This window comes from Numida meleagris, chromosome 1 (assembly GCF_002078875.1).
Source record: "Numida meleagris isolate 19003 breed g44 Domestic line chromosome 1, NumMel1.0, whole genome shotgun sequence".
In the NCBI taxonomy this organism is placed as follows: Eukaryota; Metazoa; Chordata; class Aves; order Galliformes; family Numididae; genus Numida; species Numida meleagris.
This window is the reverse complement of record NC_034409.1, coordinates 50864565-50883043: the sequence shown is the minus strand read 5'-3', so window position 1 is coordinate 50883043 and position 18479 is coordinate 50864565. Positions and strand designations below refer to the sequence as shown.

At 41.0% G+C, this 18479-nt stretch overlaps 1 protein-coding gene across 7 annotated transcripts in view; it reads left to right on the top strand.

Annotated features, from left to right (window-relative positions):
- TNRC6B (trinucleotide repeat containing 6B) overlaps positions 1–18479 on the top strand; it is a 76405-nt gene that overhangs the window by 13107 nt on the left and 44819 nt on the right. For 2 of the 7 annotated variants that reach the window (XM_021384671.1, XM_021384683.1), the window contains exon 1: positions 14496–14635. The exons of 1 other annotated variant lie outside the window; for it this stretch is intronic. In XM_021384671.1, the coding sequence (XP_021240346.1) occupies positions 14538–14635 (98 nt within the window). In that variant the 5' untranslated portion in view covers positions 14496–14537. Of the gene's footprint in view, positions 1–14495; positions 14636–18479 lie in introns of those variants that run through there. 4 more of the 7 variants (XM_021384674.1, XM_021384664.1, XM_021384676.1 and 1 more) reach the window with 3 other exon arrangements.

Here is an 18479-nt window from a genome sequence, read left to right as displayed (position 1 = left end):
AAAGACCTAGATACTGCAAACTTTGGAATAGTGACAGTACTTTTGCATTTCTCTACCAGCGTTATGCGTCAATAGATTGTGCTTTTAGAAGTGAAAACCAAGTATTTGAGTTTTTTTCCTTGGTATATATGGAAATTGATTTCTCATGGACTTCATGAAGTGTATCCTGTATGTTTGTCTAGGAGGGTCAATCTGTGGGACTCCTAGAAGTAGGAGTTTTCCTTGATAGACATTCAGTGGTATGGTATGCAGACCTATGATCTGATATGCCTAGAAACTTAGTATTGGCCTTTATAATTATTTTTTTTTTTAAGAATTTGTGAGGAAGGAAGGGCAGGTGGCTAACGTTCAATGGACTCGATCTTTGTTAAGCATTCTACAACTCTTCTTCAAAAACACAGCAATTTTCAGTCTTGAAAACTTAGGAAAGATTATGACAAGAACTGCTTTCCATTATGTGATGCTTACCTGTGTTCCCCACGTTTATAGACTCTCTGTGCTTTGGTGTGGGTATTTGTTTTTTTTTGCTGAGTTTTGGATGATCATTTTTGTGCACTGCCAGATCAAAACGATCACACGTTTCTTACATCCTCAAAACTCAAGTGATGATCTGAAAAGACAGGTTTAAAGAGGCTTTGAATTTTTTGGCCACTTAAATAACTTCATGAGGAAGGATTATTAGTTTCCTGTTGTTGAAAACAAGTCATATCTTGCGCTGGTGCTGTGTTGTTGTGCTTATGTTTTTCTGGTTTCTTAAGATGCAGTTTCTTTAAAATTGTTTAGTTTTCATTCTGTGAGCCTGTGAACGATTTCACCTTAACATCTTAATAACTCATATGAGTCAAGTTGTGAAATAATGTGTTGTGATATTTTGAATAAAAATTCACTGATGTTACTTTTGAATGAAAAATGACTGATGAAGAGTGTGGCCAGCTGGTTGCAATGAGGAGGCTGAGAGGCATGCATCTTACAAGCAAACGCTTCCATACCAGACTTGGTGTGCTTAACACATTTCGGGGTTTCTAAAGAGTTCTTTCAGAGTTGAACGCAGTTGTTTTTCAGAGCTCCTGAAGTCTTGCTGCTTTAAAAGTAATTATTAAGTCAAACATCTCTCTTTATTAGAAGCAAACCGTGCTGTAGTTCACTTTTCCTTACTGATTGAAAGCATATACAGTTTCATAGTAAAAACGATGCTTTTCGTTTATTGACTTACATTTTATGACCATCAGCGTTGTTATTCAATTCATGTCGTGTTTTGGACTTCAGAATGTCTGTAGCAGTGCCTCACGGAAAGCACTTAATGCACTTCTGATTTACTTAGTTCTTGGAGTGGGGTCTGCAGCCTCTCGTCCTCGTAGAGGCTTTTGTGAGACCTGATCCCTGCCTGCCTTTGCCACAGGTGCAAGCTGCAGAGCAGGAGGTCATACGCTTGTTAACAAAATTGTTCTCTTCAGTGCTGCCTTTACATCTTGCAAGTTTCACTCCATGGTATGAATGGTTATACTTGTTTGCCTCTAAAAGCTGTTTGAAGGAGGCAGCTGATTAATTTCAGTTATCAAGGTGACCTTCATTGTATTTTAAATCTTCATATGCACGCAAAAGAAGGGAAGGGGTGAAAGTTTATGTTGGTTTTTATATTCTAAAGAGTATATCTTACAGTGCATACCGAAGTTTTGTCTAACAAGGCAATTTGCTTTAATTACACTTTTAAAGAGGCAGATATAGTTAAGCTTTTTTGTTGTGAAACACCTGGCTTAAAACTTATCATGGCTGTTCCACTGGATTTTAGTTTTTCGTTGTCTATAATTAACCTGTTAACAACAAAGGCTGAATAGTAGCTTTATAAAATAGATTTTTCAGTGATACACTTTTCTGTACTCTGTAGTGCTAGCATGCCGAGACCTGGCTTCATTGTTAGATTCTAAAATAGAATCTGGATGATAGTACTTGATACAACCATTATTTGTTTTTTAAAAAAAAAAGGAAAATGGTTCTCATTACTTCATGAATGTACACATGGGTCTTCCCTGACCTATGGAGTGTCTCTTAAATGAATGAGAATATGCTGGAACACAGCTACACAATTTGCATTGGCTATCCATTATAAATAATTTTAGATAAAAGGTAAGATCAGCAGCTTTGTGTGCATAACAAAAGTTGACTGAGAACTGGTGTGGAATATTGCAAAAAAAAAAATCAGTTTGACTGATCATTAGAACCAAAGCACGAGCTTGAAAATACTGGATTGAGATAAAAAGGTCACGTATCTCTGCTTCTCCAGACTTAGCCTTCAGCTGAGTAACTCTCCATGTTTGTAGCAGTCTGGAGAGCAGATACTGCCAGTTTTCACATAAAGCTTCTGTGGCCACTCGCAAGAAGGTTGGGCGTACTTCAGCAGAGCTGGATCTGGAACTTCGCTGTGCTTTTAAGCAGCATTGAGTTGATCAGGATCTTCCAAGACATTTTTGGTGAAGATTGGGTGAGCGGCGTAACCTGGGAAAGCTCAGCAACTTGTCAACTGTTTTTGTTTTTGTTTGCTTTTGGGAACTGGTAGCGTGCTGAAATATTAATTACACCATTTGTCAATTTCTTGAAAGACACTAACAACTGATGTGCTTTGCAAGATTCCCCCTTTTCTATCTAGGTCTGTATTGTTCAAATCACATTTGGACTATTAATTTTGTCCCTGTTTCTAATGAAGTATTCCTTAATGGCAAGAACTGTTTATTCTCCGTGCTGCTGACTTGTCCTATGTCTTTGAACATAGGTTATTTATTCTTTGCTTGGGTTTACTCATGCAGAATTAAGTTTTACATAGTTCTTAGTGTTGTTGCAATGCTTAATTAATATTTATAAAGACCTTTGACATCCTGTGATGAAAGGAACTGTGTAAGTGTTCAGTAGTGGTATTATTTTATTAGTGAAAATGCAGGCGGAGTCAGGAGGATACCAGTTTTTAATTCGGAGTGAGCAATGGAGTCGTGCTGTAACCTTGAGCAGGTCACGCAGCCTCTTGTTTTGTAACGTATCCTGGGAAAGATCTGTGTTGTTGCAGCGTGTGATATTAAATGTCATCCCTCCCCCACGTCAACTCTAAATTAAAAAAATAAAAATAAAAACCTGCCTTACAGCTTCACTGAGCTCTAAACACGATTTATGTTTTGGAAGGACGTGCATCCTTAGAAGTGGCAGAGGGTGAGAAGGTGCTGCATTTAACAGTTGATTTTAGAGTTGGCATGAGAACTGGCACGTGTCATACCTCGTTATAGAACAGGCTGAATTTTGAATAACTGAACTTGAATGAGAGAGATTGTATGCGCTGCGCTTAACTGGAAGTTCACAGTGAATGAAGTGTATATAATCTTCATTGCATTCTAAGAACTCGCTCGCTAATCCATGGTATTGAGCTGGTGAACAGGTTCTTACTGCGGACAGAATACTGTGTGTATTTGACTGTGTCAGTATTTGTGATTGCCAAGATTGATAATTGGCTCTTAGAGCATCTAGTATTAGGCTATTTCATAACAATAAACATATCAATCTCTTGTGTGGTTTTCTTTCCTCCATCTGACAGAGGAATGTTACGAGTATAGACTCTCATTGCAACGGTGAGGTACCTCTGAACTTTTTTCTGGACAGTATACAGCTGTTTAAAATGTTGCCAGCTAACAATTTGTCAAATTACAGAGGGCACAGTAGCGTTAAGTGAAATTATCTGCCAAGCTTTATGCATACAAATGGAGGGTTTCAGGTTTTTTTTCTCTCATACATGATACATCTCTATTTTACTGATTGCGCAAAACACATGGGGCTTCAGAACTATTCCTTAGAGTGCTTTCCAAGGAACTAACTAGACTAGTGAAGTGTAAGACATAGCTGAATACAAGTGCTGGCTTGTGCATATACATTATGGTGGATTGGGACTGAGCACACACGTGTCTTTCCTGCTTCGTTGCAGTCTGACTGTTAAATTCTGGGGACCTTTTTCTTGCCTTCAGTCAGGGTTCAACTCCAAACTCGAGTGGTATTGAGGATGAGAAGAAGGCCGGGTTGGATGAGGCTCTGGTGGGTGGCAGCACTGTCCACCACAGGGGGTTGGAACTGGGTGGTCTTTGAGGTCCCTTCCAACCTCAGCCATTCTGTGAAATAGCATGAACCCCTTTATTGGGGGCAAGGGAAGGGGGGAATGTCAGGAAAGTTTCTTCATATAACCCTAGTTAAAAGTCTTAACTAGGAAATCAAGAACTTACACTACACTGAGCGTACACAGATTTGTTTGAAGAAATGGTAATTTGGCAAGATTGATACAGCATTAAAAACAGATCTGCCAAATGTGTTACTTACTTTCCCTTCCACTTCTAATTTAGATTTCCTGATAGGAATAGTAACAGTCCTGAAACTTTGTGAACTGTATTTGCAGGAAGAGGATGAATAAACTTTCTTACCTGTTAAAAATAAATATGGCCTCTGGCGATAATTGCAGTAGAAAATAGAAACTCTAAATGTCTTTGCCAAAAAAAAAAAAAATCTGAGCAAATTGTGTTGTGGTTTTTTTGCTTTTTTTTTTTTTTAAATATCAGAAGTTCAAACATCTTCAACTTGCTGCTTCTTCCAACTTGGCCTGCAACAGATGAATAATAACTTTGTGCAGAAAACCTTGTTCTTAACTTCCCACTGGTAAAATTAAATACATTCTTGCTTTAGTATATTGATTTAGTATAATTAAGTAATGACTTATAGTTTGATAAATGCTATTTTTATTACTGTAGTGCCCTGAAGCACCATATATGCAAAATTGTACTATATTTTACAGAACTGGAGATCTGCAGTGTGCTTGTCAGGATGTTACTTAACTTGGTTTAATTATTTTCACTGTTATAGCAAGTGAATTTGGAGTGTTTCTTTGGAAACTAAACAAAAATAATAAGATCCCTTATCAATTAAACACCAAATTTTATAATTCTCAAAAGTGTGAGTGATGTCTTCCTTTTTCCTGTCACTGGGGATTTTACCTGACAGCCATGACTTTTCAGATACTACAAAGAATGGCTTGGCAACTACATGGGTAGTTGTGCACTGACATAACCTCACTGACAGACTGAAGTCCCAGCGAGAGGAAGAAGCTAAGCTAGCTTGTAGTGCAGAGGAATTAGACTAAAATAAGATGCAAGATGAGGAAGGCTACACCTTTGTCTCAGAGCAGGAGGAGGAATCTTCCCCTTGCTCCCAAAATGCCCCAGTGCCGCAGATGCAAGGCTCTGAGGCTGGAAAAAGGAGAGGACATGAATAAAGGTCAAGACCTAGCAAGGGACAGCCGCATGAAGTTGGTCTAACCGATCACCAGTGTTGGAACCAGTGCTGCCAAAAAAATGGTGTGAAGTGTTTTACTAACTGAGGACTCCTTGATGAGGGACACTGAAACACCCATTTGCTACCTGCATAATCTCTCTGAAGAGGTTTCCTGTCTGTTGGGAGTCTGAATCTTCAATATCATGAAGATACTCTGGTGCTTCGTAAAGTCGAAGGACTACTGCTCATTCGTACTCTTTCAAGTTGGTTTGCATGAAGCTGCAATGAGGAGACTATGAAACTATTTTCAAGGGACGTAAAACCTTTTTTATATGTTGAAGGGATTGGGAATGCAGGTGCTGTTCTACTTCATCTTCTTGTTTAAAGAGTGGGACACAGGAAGAAGGATCAGGTGAAGGATCAGGTGAAGGATGGCCTGTATAGATGGTGCCACACTCAGAGCTTTCAGTTCTGTAATCTCAGACACACCTTTGAGAGATGGAGCATGATGTTGGATGGGATGCAACTGACCAGGTGGAGCAGCAGTTGTGGGCAGCAAGCTGGCTGGAAAGCAACATAGCAAGCTTTAAGTAACTCATCAGGCTCCTGCAGTGCATTGAGGATAACTTCCTGATCCATGTATTGGACTGACCATTCAGAGGAGAAGCAGTACAGGACCTGGTGCTCACCGATGCAAACAAATATGAGCGTGGCAAAGAATAAAGTCAGGATCCTGTATTTCAGAAGAGCAAAATTCCAGCTGCTTAAAGATTTATTAAACGAGGTCTCCTGGGAAGCGTCCTTAGGGACAAAGGAATGGAGCAGAGCTGGCACCTCTTTAAGGACACCTTTCCGAGAGCACAAGAGCTTTCTATCCCCCAGTACTGGAAAACAGGCAGAGGTGGCAGGAAACCAGTGTGGCTTGCCAAGGACCTGCTGTTCAAACTGAGGGATAAGAAGGAAATGTACATGCAGTGGAAGCAGGGACATGTGGCCTGAGAAGAGTACAGGGATGCTGTGTGGATGCGTAGAGGTGAGGTCAGGAAAGTCAAGATGGAACTGAACTTGGCAAGGGATGTGAAAAGTGACCAGAAAGGATTTTATAGGTACATTGATCTGAAGAGAAAGGCCAAGAAGAGTGTCCCCTTGTGACAGATGGGTAGGAAAGCTGACAACAACAAACAGAGGAGCCTGAAGGTACTCAACATGTTCTTTGCCTCAGTTTTCACTGACAGTCAGGCTTCCCATGTCTCCCATGTCCCCAAGCCTCTAGAGGTTGTTGTTGAGGAAGCGGAATCCTTCCAACTGTAAGGAAAGAGCACATTTGAGATCACCAGTTGAGAAAAAATGCACACAGGCTGCTCCATAAGTAATGCTTCTTATTTCATTATGTTGGCCCACGACATCTGAGGCAGATGTTGACTGTATGGCAGTGGAGTTTGAACCTTCCTGCCAATATTCATTACATTTTGTTGCCATGTGACAAATGGCAGCAGAGGGGCAGTCTGACAAAATGCTATCTCATAGGGTAGCGCAGATGAAGCAGTGGTGTGTCACTGATTTCCTCCATACGGAAGGAATTGGACCCATTGGCGTTCATTAATGCTTGCTGAACATTTATGGAAACCAACCAGTGGATGTGGGTGCAGTGAGGTAGTGGGTAGTGCATTTCTGCAGTGGCAACAGCAATCAGCAGTGTGAAAGACAAGCTGTGCTGCAGGTAGCCATGTACCACTGTCACACCACAAAATGAGCATTGTCAACTAATGGTGGTAACTGTTGAAAAACTGTGTTTTGTAGCTAAGAGTCTGTGCTTTCAATTAGTGTTGCTCTGCTCTGTCTATTGTAGTTTCCATGGGAATAAATAGGAAGCGTTACTCCTGGAGTGACCTATGTAGAAGTCCATGGGGCCTGATGACACGCGTCCAGGGGCCTGGTGGAACTGTATGACTGTGGAATTACAACTCCCTGCCTTGAACACCTCCAGGGATGGGGCAACCACAGCCTCTCTGGGCAACCAGTGTCAGCACCTCATAACCTTCTGAGTAAAGGGTTTCTTCCTAGCTTTTAATATACATTTCCTCTCCTTTATTTTAAAACCTTTTCAGCTTGTCATAACGTTATCAGACTGCGTAGAATGTCAGTCACCTTCCTGTTTATAAGCTCCTCTCAAATACTGGAAGGTCACACTGAGGTCTCCCCAGAGTCTTCTCCAGGCTGAGCAAGCCCAGTTCCCTCAACCTCTCTACGTAAGAGAGGTGCTCAAGCCCTCTGATAACCTTTGCGGCCTCCTCTGGATTTGCTCCAACAGCTCCACATCTTTCCTGTGTTAGCTGCCATGCACACAGTACTCCGGATGGGGCCTCATTGGGGCAGAGTAGAGAGGAACAGTTACCTCCCTCGCCCTGCTGGCCACCCTGCTTCTGATGCAGCCCAGGATACTGTTGGCCTTCCAGGCTGCAAGTGCACACTACTGGCTCATGTTAAGTTTTTTTTATCTGCCAGGACCCTTAAATCCTTCTCAGCAGGCCTACTCTCAAGGAGGAGTTCTGCCAGTCTGTATACATATTTGGGACTAACACAACCCAAGTGCAGAACCTTGCACTTTGCTTTGTTGAACCTCCTTAGGTTCATGTTGAGCCCACCTTTTGAGTTTATCAGGGTCCTTCTGGATGGCATCCCTTCCTTCTGCCTTATCATCTGCACCGCTCAGCTTGCTGTCATCAGCAAACTTGCTGAGGGTGCACTCAATCCCATCTTGTATGTCATTGATAAAGATGGTAAAGGATACTGGTCCCACGGGAGACCCCTGGGGGACACTGCTCATCACCAGCTCCTACCTGGACATAAAGGCATTGATCACAACCCTCTGGCTGCAACCTTTCAAGATCTTCAAAAGCTGCCTGGATATGACCCTGGGCACACTGCTGGTGCAAGGGTTGGAGTAGGTGAACCCAGTGGTCCCTTGCAATCCAAGCCATCATGCAATCTGTTTAAATGTAGCTTCTGTTACCAGAGATTTTCTGTGATCCAGTTTCTTGAGGTCTAGGTGACCTGAGTTGGTGCCATAATGAGACTGTAGCAGAAAATGCATAGTTTAATTGTTTCACACTTTTTCAGTGTTTATGTCATAATTGTTATGATTGCATAGCTGTCATTACCACAGACAACAAATAGCATCTTCCTTTGGATTTTTTGTGTGTGTGTGTCTTAGAGAATAATTTTGTTCTTGGCATTTAATGCAGAAGTCTATATCGAAGTAGGTACAGAGCTGCTTTTAGAATTAAGTTATGCCTTTGTCAGGAGAGCTAGCTTTTCCTTTTTAACTGCTGTCAGAAGATTTAAGTGTAAAATAGTTCTGTTTTTTTAATAACACTTCTCAGCCATACATGTAAAAATACATTATTAAGATGGCAGTAATGCTCATCGGCTTCACTTTCCTCACTAACTGTAACAAGTTCAAAGCACCATTGAGACATTGGTAAAGTTGCCTGTAAAGCTTTGAGCTTGGCTTGCACAGCCTATCTAGGCTGCAGAGTGCAGCGGTGTACCAACATAGGCAGCCAGCCAATACAGATGGATAACTCATACAGCTCTCCTGCTGCAGATCTGCAGAAAACATCTGGAATTAGTATCCACTTCACTCAGCCACTAAGTACAGAAATGATTTTTCGTTCTAATCTTAATATTTTTTTGAAAAAGGATTCCTGAACTAGATGGCCAGAGTCAGGGATAACAGTGTTGGTTGTGGTCAGTGATGCAAGTCTTGTGGGCAGCTGGGCAGTCGGGTGTCCTGGGCGAGACATCAGTGGGGCCAGTGCTGTTCCACATTTATGAGTGACCTGGTCAGTGGGGTGGAACATACCCTCTGAGTTTGCAGATGATTCTAAACACGGCTGAGTGCTTGACACCTTTAGAGTGTAAGATTGCTATTCAGGGGAGTAGCAAGAGGGAACAGGCTGGAAGAAAAGGTCTGGCAGAAGCCTCTTGAAATTTAGTCAGCGTGAATGGGAAGTCCTGCACCTTGGGCAAAGTAATGCCATGCACAGGTTAGGCATCTACAAACTAGAAAGTAGCGCTGCAGAAAAAACACCTGAAGGTCCTGAAAGAGTAAAACCAGAACGTGAGTCAGGAAGGTGTCCTTGCTGTTAAGAAACCAAGCGCATGTTGGGCTGTATTAGCATAGCCACTGGGTCAACAGAAGTGTTTCTTCTCTATGCAGTACCTATGAGACCACCTTTAATGTGCTGTGACCAGTTTTGGCACCCATACAGGAAAGACAGTGGCACATTAAATGGCCACCAAGATACTTAGCAGACTGGAGCACGTCTTGCACCAGGAGAAGCTGAGAGAACTGGATTTGTTCAGACTTAGAAAGCAAAGGAGGTAATGTTACTGACTGCTGTCGTCAGCCACCTAATGAGCATGTGCAGAGAGCCAGGCTATTAGTGGAAAGGTGCGCAGTGAGAAAAAAAAAAAGCCAAGAGGCAATGAACACAAGGTGGAGAAAGGGAATTCGAATTAGGTATTGGGGAAGTGCAGCAGGTGTAGTCAAAAACCAGAACAGGCTCTTTGTAGTGGTGGTAATTTCTCTGTCTTTGGAGATACTTAGAAGGTGACTAGGTCTTGAGCAGCCTGTGTGATGATGGCCCTGCTGTGAACATGGAGTTACACCAGGTAACTCCCAGAGGTCCTTCTAATAAGAGTCACTCTTGTGACTGATGGTAAGACCGGTAAGGGGACAGCGTATCTAGCACAGAAAGCGTCACTGGCTTCTTAAGAGCTGAATTGGTTTAAAAATTAGGAACGAAACCTGAAGAGTGCTGTTTAGGGAAAAGATTTTTTGCAGCTTTGCTTCTGTCAGTTTTCAAACGTGGACTTTTTTTTTTCTCCCGACATGCAAGCCATTTGAGGTTATAAAACTGGTAGAATTTACAGCTCTTAATCTTTTAATGCAAACCAATACTGTCAAATACTTGTGTATACTGCACTTGCAGACTAATAAGCAATCCTTTTACTGACGTCTGGCACTTTTCCCGGATAGGCTGCCTTTATTTTGAGCCCCATGTTGTGTGGTGAAGTAGGGCTCTTGGAGTACTTCTGTATGCACAGTGGGATAGGTAAAAAGTTCTTTTTAGAAGGGGTGGTGAAAAGAAGTCGCACACATGCAAGGGAGAGTTCAGCTCCTTCTGAGAGCAGTCACAAGTTCTTTATTGAGGTGTTATTGTGGTAGCTGTTACCCATTATTGTTCTATATCTGTTGTCATTCATTCATTTCTCAACATATTTTTGTGGGTTATAGGACCACAAAGATGCCTTTCTTGATGAACAATTTTAGATAATAGAGCTTTCTACGCATCTTACTTTCTATTTTAAAAGTCACATTTTTTGATCCTTCAGCAAAATCTTGGAAGTCCTGAATAGAACTGTCTTGCTGGATAAATGTTGTGATATGATAACAAATTATTGAGCTGTTAATGACAGCTTGATTTCTAACTGAATGCTTTGCCATTCTTGAGGTATTTTTCACCACATTTCACAACTCTCTAAACACTTTATCTGCGGTTTTGGTATTTTTGTGTGCACATGTAATGAAATAATAATTACTGCTCCATAAAAGCTCTGAAGTGTTTGAAGACTGAAGTAGGGGAGGAAGCTTGCTCAGATATTACATTGCAGAACGTTGGCTGTAGCTCTCCATTTTCTTAAAACTTTAATTTCTGTCGACTGAGGCTAACTTTTGGAAAGTTTAGAACTTGCCTTAAAGTCGATTTTTCAATGTATACAGTTGATGAGCTGGAAAGTGTAATGCTATAGAACAAACACAAGAAAGAAAGATGGAATATTGAAGAGATTTCAGTTCTTCTTTTATGCAGTCTAAGGTTTTCTTATCAACGGGAGGCTAATGAAACTGAAATGGAACCGCCCAGAAACCAGTTGCTGAAGTGTTGAGAGCAAACCTCCGTCTGTATGAGCATTTATCAGTCTTTTTATTACTGTAAATCACTCTGCATATATATATATTTATGTAATACTCCAGAAATAACAAATCCTACTTTATTAACAAGTGTAGTAACATTCTATAAGGAGTCTTTCTTTAGAAAAGCATACTTCTAGTGGAGTTAGCGCGCCGATCTTTTAAGTTCGGTTATTTTCTCCAGCAACTTCAAATTACTGATGTTTGGCGGTGATAAAGGCATATCACTTGTTCCAGATACGCTATTTAAAGTAAGCAAGCGTCTCGCAGTGACGCGGTTTTGGTCTGCAGCCAAAGAGAAGACAGAAGCAGCTCACTCTAACTCCTTGATGGGCAAACAACTTCTGGCTTTTAAAAGTGCTGCTCTACAGAGCACTTCAGAGACGCTTTCTAAAGAGTTTTCAATTAACGTATAGTGAAGTGTGTTTCCAATGTGTGTATCCATTCCACAGCATGCCCTCTTGGGGGTGTGGCTTTTGTTATTTATTGTCTTAGGTGTTACACTGAGCGTGTGTAAATGTTCATATACAATGTTACAGGTATGAAAAATTATTTTCACATTTTAGGGCTGAGTTCTGTTACATTTCATTTCCATTCAAAAAATGTAAAACAGTTGTCCCTTTACTAGCTGGTCAGTTTTCAGCTGTATGGCCAGTCTCTTCAATATTGTAGTTGTGCAGTGATGGTATGAACTTCAGTCTCGTTTCAGGCAAACAACTAATTTTGTTTTTCCTCAGAAGTTTTATATTCTAGGTTTATTTTTTTATAGTCTGGGAAATTTTTAGATTCAGAGGTGCTATTCTGAGGGTTGGTTTGGATGGTTTTTCCCTTCTACATATCAGAGTTAATTTGTCCTAAAGTAGTTTCGTATTCCATTTTTGCAGTTCAGCCTGAAGGCCGGGTTTCTGAGGGGCTATCCCACATTTGGCCAACTCTTGTGTGGCTTGTGTCTGTCTGGTTTATGCACATGAACACTGGATAAGAAAGAATGTGGCTGTGATGTGCATTTGTGTAACGTTTTATAAAATGAGTCCCATTTTGAGTCTTGATCAGCGAGATCATAACTCTTTAAATGGCTCAGTCTGGTGGAAATAATTCTACCTTCAGGAACTCAGTCGGTCAGCTCTGGGTTGCAGCCCAGGCTGCGTAACACCTCGCTTCTGTTTGATGTTCTGTTTGAACACGCTGGAGCACACCTGTGTGTGTTTGAACATGCCATACTCTTCTCACAGTGTTGAAATAATGGACACTTAGGTTAAAGTGTAACGCATTGAATGAAAGTAGAATTGTAATTGTCAGGTTTTCCACGCTCCATAGGGCAGCAGTTTCTTTTGCTTTGGTTTTAGTCTCTGAAGTCCCAGTTAATTGATTTGATTTCAAAGCCTTCATCCAACTGAAGCAGTTGATTGCTGGTGTTCTTAGCTGCAGCAAGAAAGGCCTGAGCCTCAAAGTGTGAGAACTGAAATCCTGCGTACTCATTTAGGAGCTTGTGGCGTGTTCTCTTCTTCATTCCTCATGGCCCTTGTTATTATCAGGGTATTCTTTTTAATGCACGTATGTATAAAGCACGATGCAGGAACGTACCAGCAAAGCCCCTGTTACAATTAAAACTGCAGAGGTACAAGCGACAACAGTAGGGTTACATATGCAGAGGGTGGAATAAAGGACTAAATACGGTCCAGTTCAGAAGAGACTCTGTCTTTAGTAGTGTAACTGCAGAGTCAGCTTCAGGGGGCAATGCAGATACTTCTGCTGATCAATCTTTCTATTGATAAAATTTATAAAGAATTTTAACTGAGTGTTGTGTGGAAAGGCTGCAGTTTCATTTAATTACAAGCGATTTCACATGTTGCTTTGATGAATGGAGAAGATTCCCCGCTGCTTGTGTGTGTTGCTTTCTCATATTCATCTGATAACGTGTAAAAATAATTCAGTTCACAAAAATAAAAAGGGTGGTTGTGAATGGTCCAAATGAGTTTTTGTGAGTTGCGTTTGACTGCCATACAGTCGGCTGGGATCCCAAGAAGACAGAAATGAGTGAAGGTCTGGGACAGAGCTTGGTGCAGAAAGTGGAAGAAAAGGACACTTGCTCCTTGTGGTGGTGGCAGCAGGCGGATCATGAAGTAGCACTGTGAAGGCAGCTGATCTCTGAGAATTTGTGCCTGTGTAGGTTAAGTGGAGCTTCTGCCTTGGAATAGTACTTGGCCTTGAGCCTGTTCCAAAGGTGTTCTGCAACGCGTCTCTCAGACTGCTGTATGATGCCTATTTCTGCTGGTGTCCCAGCTGTATAATGTAGATAAATGTTATGATTCTGAGGAAACTTACAATATGACTATGTATATGATTCTAATGCTGAGAAGCCACATACACTCGGTAGCTGCAGCTCACTGGAAGTCCTTCTTCCTTCAAATCTTGGCCAGAGTCAGATAGCTTACTGTAGATTCAATTCCTGGTTTAGCCCCTCAAATTTGAGTCTTTTGATCTGTTTCTAAAATGCTAATTAATTTACTTCTGGACTGATGTTTTGAATCACAGAAGACCTGACTGTAATAAAGAGTTAGCTCAAGTTAGCGCAACAAATGTTGCCTTGAAGTGAGAGTGGCCCATGCAGTGCATATCATTCTCTCAAGTGAAGTGATGGCCTTTAGCTGTGGTTGGTTGTGGCTGAAGCTTTTAGACAAAATTTATTAGTCTTTAATATAACCTTGTAGTTATATAGATAAAAGCTTGCTCTGTTAAAGTGCTGTCGATCCTACAAGTGTAGTTTCATAATCTCTTCTGTTCTGGAAGAGGCTAGAAAGGTTGGTTCCCAGTTTGGAGGAAGACTTCCAGGATGCACCCAGAGAAGTTTGCTGTCACTCCTGGGCTGTGTTCTAGCAAATAATAGTGACAGTAAAGGGCGGGGGCAAAAGGAGGGAAGAAAACTCATAGCTCTGCTAGCTGGTCTGCATCGTTATGGGGGACTGCTGACATTTTTACTTGGTTGCCCTGTAGCCCTTGGAGGGAACTCGGAACTGTGTACTCTGACGTGCCACTCCTGAGCTTCCAAGAATTTGTATCTTACGCGTTACTTCCATTTTCGTGAAACTTTAGTTGGAAGGTGACTTAATGGGGTTGTGTTTTTTTGTATGGACTAGGGTTCTGTGTGGCATGTTATCTCCACCCATCGAGGCGTGTTGACAGCAGATAGTGTGCAGTGCACTACGTCGTCTCGTCTCGTGTTTTCAGTTGGATAGCAAGAACTGTGAAGAACAGCTTCTGTTCTTTACCCATGCCTCAACCCTGTGCACTGCAGGAAAAAAGGAAAAATAAATATTATTTTGCAGGAAAACAGCATTTTCAAAAGCTTGTCAATTGCTTTGTGAGAGGGTATGCTTTTTAAATGCCTCTTTTTTTTGTTTCTGAAATGGCTATGGTCTTGTAAGAACTTGAATTTTGCAGCTGTTTTCTCTAGTTAACTCGCTGAAAAACCCTCCTGTTTTCCTAGCCTGAGGAGGCTGGTATGAGAAGCTAGGTAACGTATTGAATACACTGTGTCATAGCTACTGTTCTGTGTGTTGCTTTTCAAAACAAAATTTTGCATTAACACAGAGATTCTCTTCATTTATAAGCTGTTAACACGTGTTTTTTTCTTTTTGTTTTAATAATCAGAAATGAAGTCTGTAATACACTTCTTAAACATTTTTCAACAATGTTAATTCTCAGATTTTGCAGGAAGTTAATTAAAGCCCTATTAGAGAACTAGAGTAAAAATACAGCTACTGGTTGCTGTTCATCAGACCTCCTCCTCAGGATTTTGGTGCGTCCGTGTTACCATTGCTATGTGCTGGTAACAAAAAACAGAACCACGCTCCACTGTATTACTCTAAATCCACTCATTTAGAGTTATGTTTTTTCTCCACATGCTGATCTTGTCAATAGAAGCAGCTGGTTGCTGCTGGTACGCGATGGAGCCTGGTTTCCCTGGCCTGGCCAGAAAATGGTCTTGTAGCTGATGTTTGATTAATAGGCAGCGTCCTCTGAATAAATCAGTGAGATACTTGAAAGGTTTTTTGTTTTGTTGAATTTGTTGAAACGCTTCATTTTGCAGTGTTTATTTTTCTCCAGTCAATTTTGTTTTCACAAGCTTGTATTCAGCAAGCTTCTGATCTGCGATGACCTACGGTCATAGAAAAGAGAGCCACGAAAGACGCAGCTTGCCATGTTCATTAACAGCTGATCAATGATGTTCCAGGTGTTAGCAAAAGTGCACGAAAGAAAGAAGCAGTAAGACCCCACCCCTCAAAATCATCACCTGCTTGCCTTTCTCCTGCGTGGTGCTCTCAGGGCTGCTGCCCTGCTGCCACTGCAGGCTGACTCGCCTGAAAGCCAGCTGACAGCAGTTGTAGCAGCGTAATTTTAGTTGCCATACTTTTAATGGTAAACTGATGTTTTTGAAGTAGATGTACAGCCACAGTCATGTTGGTTGTGTGGTGCTTTTTTAAATTACTCAAGTAACCACTGTCAAAACAAAAAATATTCTTTTTAATAATAAGGAGTGTTGTTTGTGTATTTTGAAGGGCAGGGAATGTGGATTATGCATGCAGCTGAAAAGGCAGACTTTTGGTCATAAAGCTGCAAATAATATTGAAATACATTGAAGAGCAAAAGTGGGAAGATGTCAGATGTGATATGCAAAATGACAATAAGCTATTATCCCCCTAGTTTGGTAAATTTCCAGCGTAGTGTCACATTGTTAACCTGTCCATATCATCAATCCTTTCTCTGTCCTTTGGAGAGTATAACGTCATAGCTTGTACGTGTCTGTGAGGTTTCAGTTACTTTTTTTGTCAAGAACATAATAGTTTTGAGCATAGAACACATCCCAAATGTTCGGATAGATCCCTGACAGCTCAACAGAACTGAGCTGTTTGCCTACACGGATTGCTGATTAGAAGCCTAAATTACTAAGTGTTGATTATTCCTACATTCCTATTTTCAGCAGCTCCTTTAAGACAGCTCTTAAATGTTTGTCTGTTGATGATGATGTGCCCAGTGGGATACTGAATATCCACCTCTACTGAAACAGCATGAGGGGAGGTAGGCCTCCAGAGCTAAGCATTCGTCTGCAGCCTCGGTACCGCAGGTCCTCGTTCAGGTCTGTGGGAAAACAAGGCAGTGGCAGCAGCAGTCTGCCTGTTTTGAACTTGTGGTCGCAAAGACAGGTGACCATAACCACATGTTTTCTTTCAGGCTACGGGCTTTCTATCCTCGGTTCTTTTTATTGTTAGTGCTACGTGTCGTAGTAAGCCGTAACTTCAGCTTTGATGTTGGATTTTAACTTTTTCTAGTTCTTTTCCATTCCCTGCTGTGCTCACAGAAATAAGTAGGTGCTTTTAAGCGGAAGGTTGTCTGTGTGCCAGGCAGTTACTGGAACTCATTTTTTTATCCTCCCCTTTTTCAGCAGCTCCTTTAAGACAGCTCTTAAATGTTTGTCTGCTGCATTAAAGTTTTCAAGAGACAGCGAAGTTCTAACTGGCACTGCAGCCCAGAGGGTCCAAGCTGTTTGTCAGTAAGAAGGTGGCAAACAGAATTTGAGGTTATAGTAACTTTGAAAGAGAACGGTGTCACTGGAGAGCTTTTTCCATATTACTTAAAATCTGTGGCTCAAAGAAAGTTGGAAAATTCCACCTCAGTGCCGTGACAGTATGAAGTACACTAACCTCCCCAAATGCTTTGCATCGTGTGCATGGTAGTGAAACTGAAAAACCTGCGGGGCTTTTCCTTGCCAGGGTGTAGAGCTGGGAAGTGTGCTTTGACATTTTATAGAGAACAGAAAAGAACAACAAGTGACCTTGCTTCAGCAATACTAGACGGAGTGCGTCAAACGCTGCGCAGTATCATGGAGGATGCCTGCCTCCAGTTTTGTTGAAAGGGGACTGAACTTGCCATTAATGTGTAAATTGCACGTGGTAGCCTGAGGATGGTATTACTAAGCACTCATCCATTCTAGTGTCCATCCACCAAGGAGGAGAGTGAGTTCATGAAACTGGGAAAATGTCCTATTTTCTGTCTATAGAAAAGGTACACAGAACCTTTTCTGTTTAGAAGTCCTCGAGCAGGAAAGTGGTAACGCATAACATTTCAAAACATTTTTGTCTGAATTGAAGCGATTAGTTATGTAAATCTTTCTTTGCACTTTAACTTGACAGAATCTGGAGGAAATGTGAGCATCAATGTTACCTCAGGTATTGCAGCTCACAGTGGAGGGAAAATTCTGAAAGACGTGACAACAAAGCCAGCTCAGCTGTAATCTTTTTAAATTGTACTTAGAACTTTGATTTGTGCATCATTTAAGTAAATAGCTTAGTACAAGCATGAGCTCCAGCTGTTACAGCCAAGGTAGTGAGCTGAAATGTTTTCTTCTCCTTCCTCTCCCCCCACCCTGAATACGGCACAGATATTTCTATGCATTTAGAGTTGATATTTTGAAACTTCCCAAATCCATCCTCACTGATGTAAATCAAAGTTGTGTTGTAAAAGATCATGGATTGTATGTGTTGGATGTTTCCCATTTCAGAAGTACACATCCCTGTTCTCTGGCCTTCTCCCTCACGTCAGATCATCTTTTTATATTGTCTTAAGATTACCCTGATTAAAAAAAAAACAGTATATTCCAAGTGAGCTGAAAACTTGATCTTAAATTTACTTTTAAGGAGGTGAAGAGAATTAGTTAATCAAAATGTGGTTCACCATAGAAACAGCTCAGGCAGTAGTAAACATGCAGTAAATTAACCACTTAATGGTGCTTTCATTTTGATACAGTACGTAGCAACAAGATGGTAGCTTGACAACAATAGCAGCTGCACATATTTTTCTTCTTTTCTTTTATTTTCTTTGAAGAAATGTTCTTGTGTAGAAAATACTCTCCCTGGAAAGTAGTTTATATTACAGAGTTCGTCACAAAAAAATATTTGGCTGGGTACAGTAGGCTAGAAATTAAGTTAGTGATTTGTCTAAGAAATTATGGTTTTGATTTGATATGACACTTCTAGTCTCTTACAAGTGGCATAGCTACGGGCAATAAAATAATCTCTTCCCCTTATGAAGACAATTGTCATATCAAACCAAACCATCATATTTAAATTACTACTTCCCCTTTTTGCCGTATGAAAAGATTCGTGAGACTTCATTAAATAATAGTACAACCCGATTAAAAAGATGCTTTGGCCAA